Here is a 13,418-nt window from a genome sequence, read left to right as displayed (position 1 = left end):
TCTGTTGTTCGGTGCTTTCCCGGGTAAGGGGGCAGTAGATCTTCGGCTGCATCAGATTCACCACTGTTAGTGTCCATGCTAGCTGGGCTAACAACAAATGTAGAATTACTGATGCTAGCATTGGATGTGCTCGTGGAAGCAAAACTTGTGTTGTCGACAGGTGCAGGTGGAGTACTGATAGCAGTAGCAGTACTACCAGTAGAGCTGGTATGTGTCTCTATGGATGCAGAACAACTTGTGTTGTCGACAGGTGCAGGTGGAGTACTGATAGCAGTAGCAGTACTACCAGTAGAGCTGGTATGTGTCTCTATGGATGCAGAACAACTTGTGTTGTCGACAGGTGCAGGTGGAGTACTGATAGCAGTAGCAGTACTACCAGTAGAGCTGGTATGTGTCTCTATGGATGCAGAACAACTTGTGTTGTCGACAGGTGCAGGTGGAGTACTGATAGCAGTAGCAGTACTACCAGTAGAGCTGGTATGTGTCTCTATGGATGCAGAACAACTTGTGTTGTCGACAGGTGCAGGTGGAGTACTGATAGCAGTAGCAGTACTACCAGTAGAGCTGGTATGTGTCTCTATGGATGCAGAACAACTTGTGTTGTCGACAGGTGCAGGTGGAGTACTGATAGCAGTAGCAGTACTACCAGTAGAGCTGGTATGTGTCTCTATGGATGCAGAACAACTTGTGTTGTCGACAGGTGCAGGTGGAGTACTGATAGCAGTAGCAGTACTACCAGTAGAGCTGGTATGTGTCTCTATGGATGCAGAACAACTTGTGTTGTCGACAGGTGCAGGTGGAGTACTGATAGCAGTAGCAGTACTACCAGTAGAGCTGGTATGTGTCTCTATGGATGCAGAACAACTTGTGTTGTCGACAGGTGCAGGTGGAGTACTGATAGCAGTAGCAGTACTACCAGTAGAGCTGGTATGTGTCTCTATGGATGCAGAACAACTTGTGTTGTCGACAGGTGCAGGTGGAGTACTGATAGCAGTAGCAGTACTACCAGTAGAGCTGGTATGTGTCTCTATGGATGCAGAACAACTTGTGTTGTCGACAGGTGCAGGTGGAGTACTGATAGCAGTAGCAGTACTACCAGTAGAGCTGGTATGTGTCTCTATGGATGCAGAACAACTTGTGTTGTCGACAGGTGCAGGTGGAGTACTGATAGCAGTAGCAGTACTACCAGTAGAGCTGGTATGTGTCTCTATGGATGCAGAACAACTTGTGTTGTCGACAGGTGCAGGTGGAGTACTGATAGCAGTAGCAGTACTACCAGTAGAGCTGGTATGTGTCTCTATGGATGCAGAACAACTTGTGTTGTCGACAGGTGCAGGTGGAGTACTGATAGCAGTAGCAGTACTACCAGTAGAGCTGGTATGTGTCTCTATGGATGCAGAACAACTTGTGTTGTCGACAGGTGCAGGTGGAGTACTGATAGCAGTAGCAGTACTACCAGTAGAGCTGGTATGTGTCTCTATGGATGCGGACCTTACTTTTTTTTAACCATTCATCAATTTTCCAGCAAACGGAATGAGCAGCAGCTACGTTTGGCTACATACAGACCGTTAGTGGAATTCCCGCAAGAGAGTAACGGTTAATGTGATTGGATGTTAACTATTTGACTGAACACTAGATGGTTTACATTTTATTTTTGGCAGTGAAATGAGGCTACTCAGGTGAGAGAAAAAAAACTCACCCAAAATGTATAGCCCCCGTTGGATTTTTTTGGGAATACCTGGCTATATTACATAGATTTATTAGACTTTAAAATGTAGACATTCCAAAAGGCTCTATCAGTAGGCTTGTAGGCTGTGTGTGGAAGCCAGGATAGGCTAAATGTATTTATGTTAATTAACGGTCAATTACCGTGAGACAGACAGTTATTTGCTTGACAATCACTGGCTGACAAAATGTAATGACCGCCCATCCCCGTCTACTGCATTACTAACCGAATGTATCGTAAAGGGAAATTAAAACATGTTACATGTGGCAGTAGGCATTAAGAATCATGCAAAACATATCCTTGAGTCTATCAAGCCAAGCAAATGATGCCAACCCACTGAATGAAATGACAAATGGATAGAATTGTACAAGTTACTTCAAATTAGGCCAAACTGAATGATGAGGGTGAAGAGGTTGATTTCATTTAGAACAACAATAGTGTAATGGTGAGTTTTGTGTTGTGCCTATTTATCAGCGTTGGCGCTCAGTTAATAATTTGACCGCGCCTTGCGGATTTATACCATTCTCTGTTATGTTTTACTTTTAAAAAAGAAGCTGTTACAGGGCTGTTTTATTTACTGTAATTCTATTACTACTCAAATATATTGTAAAGGAAACGAAAACATGGTATGTGTTGCAGTAGACACATGCAGGTAAAACATTTCGATTGCCATATAGTATCAGAAGATATCCTGTCATTTCTATTACACTTACCTTTGTCAAATAACGCTCATAACTCAAGAGGTGTAGCTCTATTTCTAAACGTCACTATTTCTAAGAGCATCCGTGTTGTCCATGCTCTGAGCACATGACCACATGACCACTCATGCGGCAGCATTGCTACTAAGCAAAAACTAGTAACAAACTTAAAATATGCTATTTATTTATGCAATTCATCCTTTAAAAATGATCCATGCACTGGTTCTTTTTGTTTAGGAATACAGCAAATGATTTCACCTGGTAGGTTATATATATATATATATGTTTTGCACTTCTACTTTGTCAAAAGAAGCTGTAACTAGATTTGATTTATTACTATAAATCCATTACTAATGAAATCTACAAATAAAGTTGATCAAATGGATTACACTAACAATTTTATTGTAAGAGAAAGAAAAAAAATTGGCTTTAGGCCTCATTTCTGTCTAGGATTTTGCAGAATTGTACAACACATATCCTTGACTCTATCTAAACAAATAACTATTGTTACATTTCCATGAATATTTCTTCATGCAATTCATTCTTTACAGTACACTGACCAAACGTATGTGGACACCAGCTTGTGGAACATCTCATTCCAGAATCACGGACATTAATATGGAGTAGGTCCCCCTTTGGTGCGATAACAGCCTCCACTCTTCTGGGAAGGCTTTCCAATACACGTTGGAACATTGCTGAGGTCAGGAGCTGATGTGGGGCAATTAAGCCTGGCTCGCAGTCGGCGTTTCAATTCATCCCAAAGGTGTTCGATGGTGATGAGGTCAGGGCTCCATGCAGGCCAGTCAAGTTCTTCCACACCTATCTCGACAAACCATTTCTGTATGGATCTCGCTTTGTGCACGGGGGCATTGTCATGCTGAAACAGGAAAGGGCCTTCCCCAAACAGTCCCAGAAATCAAACCCACTATCCTGGCGCAGCACCATGCTCTACCAACTGAGCTACAGAGCTAAATAAACACAGAACACTTGGGCATAAAACAAAAACGTTTTCATTTAAATATATTTGTATTTTGTGTTTGGTTAAGCTAATTTAGCTAGTACCATGGATGTAAGTATACCTATTTCAATTAACCGTAACAAAATGCTCTACAACAAAGCTTTCTTAGTGTCCAACAATCTTTCTCTACCCTTAAGCTTGTTCTGAACATCTCCAAAACAATGGTCATGTGGTTTGGTAAGAAGAATACCCCTCTTCCTCTTTCTACTGCAGCCCTCATCCTCCACATACAACACCCGTTCTGCCAGTCACATTCTGTTAAAGGTCCCCAAAGCACACACATCCCTGGGTCGCTCCTCTTTTCAGTTCGCTGCAGCTAGCAACTGGAACGAGCTGCAACAAACACTCAAACTGGACAGTTTCTCAATCTCTTAATTCAAAGACTTAATCATGGACAATCTTACTGACAGTTGTGGCTGCTTTGTGTGATGTATTGTTGTCTCTTCCTTCTTGACCTTTGTGCTGTTGACTGTGCCCAATAATGTCTGTACCATGTTTTGTGCTGCTACCATGTTGTGTTGCCGTGTGTTGCTGCCTTGCTATGTTGTTGTCTTAGGTCTCTCTTTATGTAGTGTTGTGTTGCCTCTCTCGTTGTGATGTGTTTTGTCCTATATTTATATTGTATTTATTTATTGATTTTAATCCCAGGCCCCCGTCCTTGCAGGAGGCCTTTTGATAGGCCGTCATTATAAATAAGAATTTGTTCTTAACTGACTTGCCTAGTTAAATAGAGGTTAAATTAAAAAAAACAGCATAGACCAACGACCACTGACGTTTGATTTTGTAAATTTTAAAAAAAGCAGCATCCAAAAAAAGATATGTCCTGCTCCTTCCCTGACTTTTCCTAATTGTTTGTATTTTACACTGCTCATGTGTCATTTTTTAAAATTATCATCACAAACAGAAAAGTATTTAAAGCCTTTTTACCAGTTTCTTTCACACCTGGTCCTAACTTAACCCACCAAGTCAATGTGCTGTAGGATGTTGGTACCCAGCCACGTGCTAATGAGTCCGTCTCTCCTCACTGAATGAATGACAAATGGATGAATGGGTGGTAATTGTGCACCTTAACAATTTAATTTAAATTAGGCCGAACTGAATGAGATGTGATACCTCACATCTCAAAATAGGGCTACTTAATGTTAGATCCCTTACTTCAAAGGCAATTATAGCCAATGAACTAATCACTGATCATAATCTTGATGTGATTGGCCTGACTGAAACATGGCTTAAGCCTGATGAATTTACTGTGTTAAATGAGGCCTCACCTCCTGGCTACACTAGTGAACATATATCCCCCGTGCATCCCGCAAAGGCGGAGGTGTTGCAAAAAAAAAAAAAAAAGACGTTTTCGTCTTTTGAGCTTCTAGTCATGAAATCTATGCAGCCTACTCAATCACTTTTTATAGCTACTGTTTACAGGCCTCCTGGGCCATATACAGCGTTCTTCATTGAGTTCCCTGAATTCCTATCGGACCTTGTAGTCATAGCAGATAATATTCTAATCTTTGGTGACTTTAATATTCACATGGAAAAGTCCACAGACCCACTCCAAAAGGCTTTTGGAGCCATCATCGACTCAGTGGGTTTTGTCCAACATGTCTCTGGACCCACTCACTCTCACAGTCATACTCTGGACCTAGTTTTGTCCCATGGAATAAATGTTGTGGATCTTAATGTTTTTCCTCATAATCCTGGACTATCGGACCACCATTTTATTACGTTTGCATTGCAACAAATAATCTGCTCAGACCCTAACCAAGGAACATCCAAAGTTGTGCTATAAATTCACAGACAACACAAAGATTCCTTGATGTCCTTCCAGATTCCCTTTGTCTACCCAAGGACGCCAGAGGACAAAAATCAGTTAACCACCTAACTGAGGAACTCAATTTAACCTTGCGCAATACCCTAGATGCAGTTGCACCCCTAAAAACTAAAAACATTTCTCATAAGAAACTAGCTCCCTGGTACACAGAAAATACCTGAGCTCTGAAGCAAGCTTCCAGAAAATTGGAACGGAAATGGCGCCACACCAAACTGGAAGTCTTCCGACTAGCTTGGAAAGACAGTACAGTGCAGTACCGAAGAGCCCTTACTGCTGCTCGATCATCCTATTTTTCTAACTGAATTGAGGAAAAAAAGAACAATCCGAAATTCCTTTTTGATACTGTCGCAAAGCTAACTAAAAAGCAGCATTCCCCAAGAGAGGATGGCTTTCACTTTAGCAGTGATAAATTCATGAACTTCTTTGAGGAAAAGATCATGATTATTAGAAAGCAAATCACGGACTCCTCTTTAAATCTGCGTATTCCTTCAAAGCTCAGTTGTCCTGAGTCTGCACAACTCTGCCAGGACCAAGATCTGCCAGGATCAAGAGAGACGCTCAAGTGTTTTAGTACTATATCTCTTGACACAATGATGAAAATAATCATGGCCTCTAAACCTTCAAGCTGCATACTGGACCCTATTCCAACTAAACTACTGAAAGAGCTGCTTCCTGTGCTTGGCCTTCCTATGTTGAACATAATAAACGGCTCTCTATCCACCGGATGTGTACCAAAGTCACTAAAAGTGGCAGTAATAAAGCCTCTCTTGAAAAAGCCAAACCTTGACCCAGAAAATATAATATACTAAATAGACTAAAATCGGCCTATATCAAATCTTCCATTCCTCTCAAACATTTTAGAAAAGGCTGTTGCGCAGCAACTCACTGCCTTCCTGAAGACAAACAATGTATACAAAATGCAGTCTGGTTTTAGACCCAATCATAGCACTGAGACTGCACTTGTGAAGGTGGTAAATGACATTTTAATGGCATCGGACCGAGGCTCTGCATCTGTCCTCGTGCTCCTAGACCTTAGTGCTGCTTTTGATACCATCGATCACCACATTCTTTTGGAGAGATTGGAAACCCAAATTGGTCTACACGGACAAGTTCTGGCCTGGTTTAGATCTTATTTGTCGGAAAGATATCAGTTTGTCTCTGTGAATGGTTTGTCCTCTGACAAATCAACTGTAAATGTCGATGTTCCTCAAGGTTCCGTTTTAGGACCACTATTGTTTTCACTATATATTTTACCTCTTGGGGATGTCATTCCAAAAAAACATAATGTTAACTTTCACTGCTATGCGGATGACACACAGCTGTACATTTCAATGAAACATGGTGAAGCCCCAAAATTGCCCTTGCTAGAAGCATGTGTTTCAGACATAAGGAAGTGGATGGCTGCAAACTTTCTACTTTTAAATTTGGACAAAACAGAGATGCTTGTTCTAGATCCCAAGAAACAAAGAGATCTTCTGTTGAATCTGACAATTAATCTTGATGGTTGTACAGTCGTCTCAAATAAAACTGAAGGACCTCGGCGTTACTCTGGACCCTGATCTCTCTTTTGAAGAACATATCAAGACCATTTCAAGGACAGCTTTTTTCCATCTACGTAACATTGCAAAAATCAAACTTTCTGTCCAAAAATGATGCAGAAAAATTAATCCATGCTTTTGTCACTTTTAGGTTAGACTACTGCAATGCTCTACTTTCCGGCTACCCGGATAAAGCACTAAATAAACTTCAGTTAGTGCTAAATACGGCTGCTAGAATCCTGACTAGAACCAAAAAATGTGATCATATTATTCCAGTGCTAGCCTCCCTACACTGGCTTCCTGTCAAAGCAAGGGCTGATTAAGGTTTTACTGCTAACCTACAAAGCATTACATGGGCTTGCTCCTACCTATCTCTCTGTTTTGGTCCTGCCGTACATACCTACACGAGACGCAGGCCTCCTAATTGTCCCTAGAATTTCTAAGCAAACAGCTGGAGGCAGGGCTTTCTCCTATAGAACTCAATTTTTATGGAACGGTCTGCCTACCCATGTCAGAGACGCAAACTCGGTCTCAACCTTTAAGTCCTTACTGAAGACTCATCTCTTCAGTGGGTCATATGATTGAGTGTAGTCTGGCCCAGGAGTGGGAAGGTGAACGGAAAGGCTCTGGAGCAACGAACCGCCCTTGCTGTCTCTGCCTGGCCGGTTCCCCTTTTTCCACTGGGATTCTCTGCCTTTAACCCTATTACAGGGGCTGAGTCACTGGCTTACTGGGGCTCTCTCATGCCGTCCCTGGAAGGGGTGCGTCACCTGAGTGGGTTGATTCACTGGTGTGGTCATCCTGTCTGGGTTGGCGCCCCCCCTTGGGTTGTGCCATGGCGGAGATCTTTGTGGGCTATACTCAGCCTTGTCTCAGGATGGTAAGTTGGTGGTTGAAGTTATCCCTCTAGTGGTGTGGGGGCTGTGCTTTGGCAAAGTGGGTGGGGTTATATCCTTCCTGTTTGGCCCTGTCCGGGGGTGTCCTCGGATGGGGCCACAGTGTCTCCTGACCCCTCCTGTCTCAGCCTCCAGTATTTATGCTGCAGTAGTTTATGTGTCGGGGGGCTAGGGTCAGTTTGTTATATCTGGAGTACTTCTCCTGTCCTATTCGGTGTCCTGTGTGAATTTAAGTGTGCTTTCTCTAATTCCTCTCTCTTGGGGGACCTGAGCCCTAGGACCATGCCCCAGGACTACCTGACATGATGAATCCTTGCTGTCCCCAGTCCACCTGGCCGTGCTGCTGCTCCAGTTTCAACTGTTCTGCCTTATTATTATTCGACCGTGCTGGTCATTTATGAACATTTGAACATCTTGGCCATGTTCTGTTATAATCTCCACCCGGCACAGCCAGAAGAGGACTGGCCACCCCACATAGCCTGGTTCCTCTCTAGGTTTCTTCCTAGGTTTTGGCCTTTCTAGGGAGTTTTTCCTAGCCACCGTGCTTCTACACCTGCATTGCTTGCTGTTTGGGGTTTTAGGCTGGGTTTCTGTACAGCACTTTGAGATATCAGCTGATGTACGAAGGGCTATATAAATAAATTTGATTTGATTTGATTTAAAGAGGGTAAAGAGGTTGATTTAATTTATAAAGACAGTGTAAGGAGTTTGTGTATTGCCTATTTACCAGCAGAAAATAATTTGACCATGTGCCTTGGGTGTTGATACCATTCTCTGACATTTTACTTTACAAAAATAAGCTGTTACAGGACTGCTTATTATAACTATTACTAATCCAATTTATTGTAAGGAAAACTAACAGGAAAGGGCCGTCCCCAAACTGTTGCCACAAAGTTGGAAGCACAGAATCGTCTAGAATGTCATTGTCTGCTGTAGAGTTAAGATTTCCCTTCACTGAAACTAAGGGATCTAGCCTGAACCATGAAAAACAGCCTCATACCATTATTCCTCCTCCACCAAACTTTACAGTTGGCACACTATGCATTGGGGCAGTTAGCGTTCTCCTGGCATCCGCCAACCCAGATTTGTCCGTCGGACTGCCAGATAGTGAAGTGTGATTCATCAATGGCAGTGAGCTTTACACCACTCCAGCTGACGCTTGGCATTGCGCAAGGCGATCTTAGGCTTGCGTGCGGCTCCTCCGAATTGGAAACCCATTTCATGAAGCTCCCGACAAACAGTTATTGTGCTGACGTTGCTTCTAGAGGCAGTTTGCAACTCGGTAGTGAGTGTTCCAACCGAGGACAGACAATTTATGCGCTTCAGCACTCAGCGGTCTCGTTCAGTGAGCTTGTGTGGCTTACCACTTTGAGCTAGTTGAGCTGTTGTTGCTCCTAGACATTTTCACTTCACAATAACAGCACTTACAGTTGACTAGGGCAGGTCTAGCAGGGCAGAAATGTGTTACAAAAAAGGTGGCGTCCTGTGACGGTGCCACATTGATGATCTCGGAGCTCTTCAGTAAGGCCATTCTCCTGCCAATATTTGTGTATGGAGATTGTATGGCTGTGTGCTCATTTTTATACACCCGTCAGCAACGGGTTTGTGTATTACCTGAAATCTTTGAAATTTTTTATATCACATTTACATAAATATTCAGACCCTTTACTCAGTACTTTGTAGAAGCACCTTTGGCAGTGATTACAGCATCATGTCTTCTTGGGTATGACGCTACAAGCTTGGCACACCTGTATTTGGGGAGTTTGTCCCATTCTTCTTTGCAGATTCTCTCAAGCTCCGTCAAGTTGGATGGCGAGCATTGCTGCACAGTTATTTTCTGGTCTCTCCAGAGATGTTCGATCAGGTTCAAGTCCGGGCTCTGGCTGGGCCACTAAAGTACATTGAGACTTGTCCTGCGTTGTCTTGGCTGTATGCTTAGGGTCATTGTCCTGTTGGAAGGTGAACCTTTGCCCCAGTCGGAGGTCCTGAGCACTCTGGAGCATGTTTTCATCAAGGGTCTCTTTGTATTGTGCTCCTTTCATCTTTCCCTCGATCCTGACTAGTCTCCCAGTCCCTGCCTCTGAAGAACATCCCCACAGCATGATGCTGCCACCACCATGCTTCACCGTAGGGATGGTGCCAGGTTTCCTTCATACATGAATCTTGGCACTCAGGCCAAAGAGTTCAATCTTGGTTTCATCAGACCAGAGAATCTTGTTTCTCATTGTTTCTGCCACTCTACCACAAAGGCCTGATTAGTGGAGTGCTGCAGAGATGGTTGTCCTTCTGAAGATTCTCCCATCTCCACAGAGGAACTCCAGAGCTCTGTCAGAGTGACCATTGGGTTCTTGGTCACCTCCCTAAGCAAGGCCATTCTTATTTATTTATTATATATATATATACTCTGTTTTCGCTTTGCCAATATGTGGTGTTGTGTGTAGATTGCTGAGGATTTTTTTTAAATGTAATCCATTTAAGAATAAGGCTGTAACGTAACACAATGTGAAATACGTCAAGGGGTCTGAATACTTTCCAAAGGCACTGTATAGTGTAGTTTATGCACTATTTATCAACCATCGCTGCTCATGTTTGCTGCACCTTGCGGCAACGTTCTCTAGCGGGTTTTTATAGGCGGAAAGGCAGTTCTAGTGTTAAGAGACAGACAGCCTTCAGAACAAGCCTCACCTTGTGCTCTGGAGTAGATGGCAACTGAGCCACTCACAAGGCCAGCGTATAAACACTGCTTCTTGTGCACCAGGCTGGTCACAGTGGACTTGTCGAGGATGAAGAAGTGTTGGAGACGCACCTTCTTGGACTGCTGGCTGCTCTTATAGACTATGATACTGCAGAGAGGCAGAGAAAGGTTGTGAAGTGATTTCATGAGTTGTGTTTCTAAATCAAATACAATAAAATCAATGAGTAGATTTATTTAGCTGACAGCAGAACCCAGAGTAAGCTATGACTACATTATCTGTTGACATCACATACCTGCCCTCCTCCATGCCCAGGCAGACAGTAGGGTTGTCACTGGCCTTCCCCACTAAGGAGAGGTTATTTTCGGGGTTCCCCATCCTATTCTCCTGGGTACTCTGCTCCATGGGTACATAAGCCATGCACAGGATCCGAGACTCCACATTGAAACACTCTGTCACCTTGGGGCTGGAGTTCTGCATGGCCACGATGGCTATCTGACCCATCTGGTTGGTGCAGCTCGCCACCTGAACAGGGGTTAGGAGTAGTAACAGTTAGGAGTAGGGAAATACGTTTTTCATGACCACATGACCTGACCAGGAAAGACTCCATGCACCAGCTAGAAAATACAATCCTTTCTACAGAGCTTTCTAATTCTGACCTCATCAGGGGTTGTGATATAATAGATAAAATGGGGAAACAACAACCACGACAACAAACATTAACAACGCTTTTAACCACTCCAGCAGACAACTGTACAGCAGACTGACCAATAGGAGCGTAGAGTGGGAGAGAACAGCCCTCTCAAATCCAGGCCAACAGTGAGTCATTTACAATGGAAAAGTGGGAGCCGTCATTGTAATGAGAACAGTCCATCACTGGAGTACATTTGGAGTCACAGAACTGTGGATGTGTTATCCCTGCCGCTGAAGTAAATACACACAGAGGCTCTCAAACTGATACATACAGTAAATATGCCACTGGTTCAGAGTTATAGCTCATGAATGAAAGGGCCTCTGTTCAATATTTAATTCCGATCTCACGGAGTGGAAGAAAGCTTTTTCTAAATAGGGATTTAAAGCTGATGAGTAAAATGGCTACTCGCAATAATTGGCACTGGTTACAAATCAAATCAAAGTTTGTCACGTGCGCCGAATACAACAGGTGTAGACATTACAGTGAAATACTTACTTACAGCCTCTAACCAACAGTGCAAAAAAGGTATTAGGTGAACAATAGGTAAGAAATAAAAACAGTAAAAAGACAGTGAAAAACAACAGTAGTGAGGCTATAATAGTAGCGAGGCTACATACAGACACCGGTTAGTCGGGCTGATTGAGGTAGCGTGAACATGTAGATATGGTTAAAGTGACTATGCACATATGACGAACAGAGAGTAGCAGTAGCGTAAAAGAGGAGTTGGCAGGTGGTGGGTGGCGGGACACAATGCAGCCCGGTTAGCCAATGTGTGGGAGCACTGGTTGGTCGGGTCAATTGAGGTAGTATGTATATGAATGTACAGATAAAGTGAATATGCATATATGATAAACAGAGATTAGCAGCAGCATAAAAGAGGGGTTTGGGGGGGAGCACACAATGCAAATAGTCCGGGTGGCCATTTGATTACCTGTTCAGGAGTCTTATGGCTTGTGGGTAAAAACTGTTGAGAAGCCCTTTTTGTCTTAGATGTGTCACTCCGGTACCACTTGCCATGCGGTAGTAGAGAGAACAGTCTATGACTGGTGTGGCTGGGGTCTTTGACAATTTTTAGGGCCTTCCTCTGACACCACCTGTTGTAGAGGTACTGGATGGCAGGGCAGCTTAGCCACAGTGATGTACTGGGCCGTACGCAGTACCCTCTGTCGTGCCTTGCGGTCGGAGGCCGAACGGATTTAAGTTTCCCGGCATTAAAGTCTCCGGCCACTAGGAGCACCGCCTCTGGGTGAGTGGTTTCCTGTTTGCTTATTTCCTTATACAGCTGACTGAGTGGTCTTAGTGCCAGAATCCGTCTGTGGTGGTAAATAAACAGCCACAAAAAGTGTAGCTGAAAACTCTAGGCAAGTAGAGTGGCCTGCAATTAATCACAAGATACTCAGGCAAGCAAAATCTAGAGACTTCCTTGGATTGTGCACCAGCTTTTGTTTACAAATATGCACAGACCGCACCCCCCCCCTCCCACTACCGGAGTGTGTTGTTCCATCTTGCCGGTGCAGCGTATATCCCGCTAGCTGAATATCCATGTCAACATTCAGCCACGACTCTGTGAAACATAGGATATTACAGTTTTTGATGTTCCGTTGGTAGGACATTCGTGATTGTACCTCGTCTAATTTATTGTCCAATGATTGCATGTTGGCAAGTAATATTGACATTAACGGCAGCTTTCCCACTCGACTTCTGCGGATCCTCATGAGGCATCCCGCTCTGTGTCCTCTGTAGCTGCGTCACCTCCTCTTGCAAATAACTGGGATGTTGGCCTTGTCAGGTGTTCGGGGAATGTCCTGTGCGTCCTGCTTGAAGAAAAAATCTTCATCTAATCCGAGGTGAGTGATCCCTGTCCTGATATCCAAAAGCTTTTTTTTTGCCACAAGATACGGTTGCAGAAACATTATGTACAAAATAAGTTACAAATAACGCAGGGAAAAAAACATAATAGCACAATTGGTTGGGCACCCGTGAAACTGCTGCCATTTCTTTCGGCGCCATTTTAGTCAAAAAAGCACAACAGACCTAAGTTGGCATCATTTGTAATGCAATGATGTACATACATGGATGTCAATGCTGTCCATTGACAATCTCTTTTATAACATATTTGACTTCAATTGTTGTTTAGACCTTATTACCAAGGGTTCAAGTAAAGTGTCATCAAATGATAGAAAGCCAGGTGTCTTACTCACCCACACACAGCCGTGTCCGAGTGCAGGTGTGTCTGCTGTGCTCCCTATGTTGATGTGGGGCTCGGGGTTATGGACCGCACACTCCACCTGACAGAGATAAAGAGAAACAGACTTCCACATGTAAAG

General features: G+C 43.5%; 1 protein-coding gene across 2 annotated transcripts in view; it reads right to left on the bottom strand.

Annotated features, from left to right (window-relative positions):
- Positions 1-13,418, bottom strand: part of LOC139383419 (rho guanine nucleotide exchange factor 10-like) — a 93,685-nt gene that overhangs the window by 33,179 nt on the left and 47,088 nt on the right. For both annotated transcript variants that reach the window (XM_071127960.1, XM_071127958.1), the window contains exons 21-23: positions 13,293-13,379; positions 10,693-10,922; positions 10,390-10,547 (exon numbers count right to left, since the gene is read on the bottom strand). In XM_071127960.1, the coding sequence (XP_070984061.1) occupies positions 10,390-10,547; positions 10,693-10,922; positions 13,293-13,379 (475 nt within the window). The remainder of the gene's footprint in view (positions 1-10,389; positions 10,548-10,692; positions 10,923-13,292; positions 13,380-13,418) is intronic.

Source organism: Oncorhynchus clarkii, chromosome 25, assembly GCF_045791955.1.
Source record: "Oncorhynchus clarkii lewisi isolate Uvic-CL-2024 chromosome 25, UVic_Ocla_1.0, whole genome shotgun sequence".
In the NCBI taxonomy this organism is placed as follows: domain Eukaryota; kingdom Metazoa; phylum Chordata; class Actinopteri; order Salmoniformes; family Salmonidae; genus Oncorhynchus; species Oncorhynchus clarkii.
The sequence above is the reverse complement of the archived record's forward strand: the minus strand, read 5'-3'. Positions and strand labels throughout refer to the sequence as shown.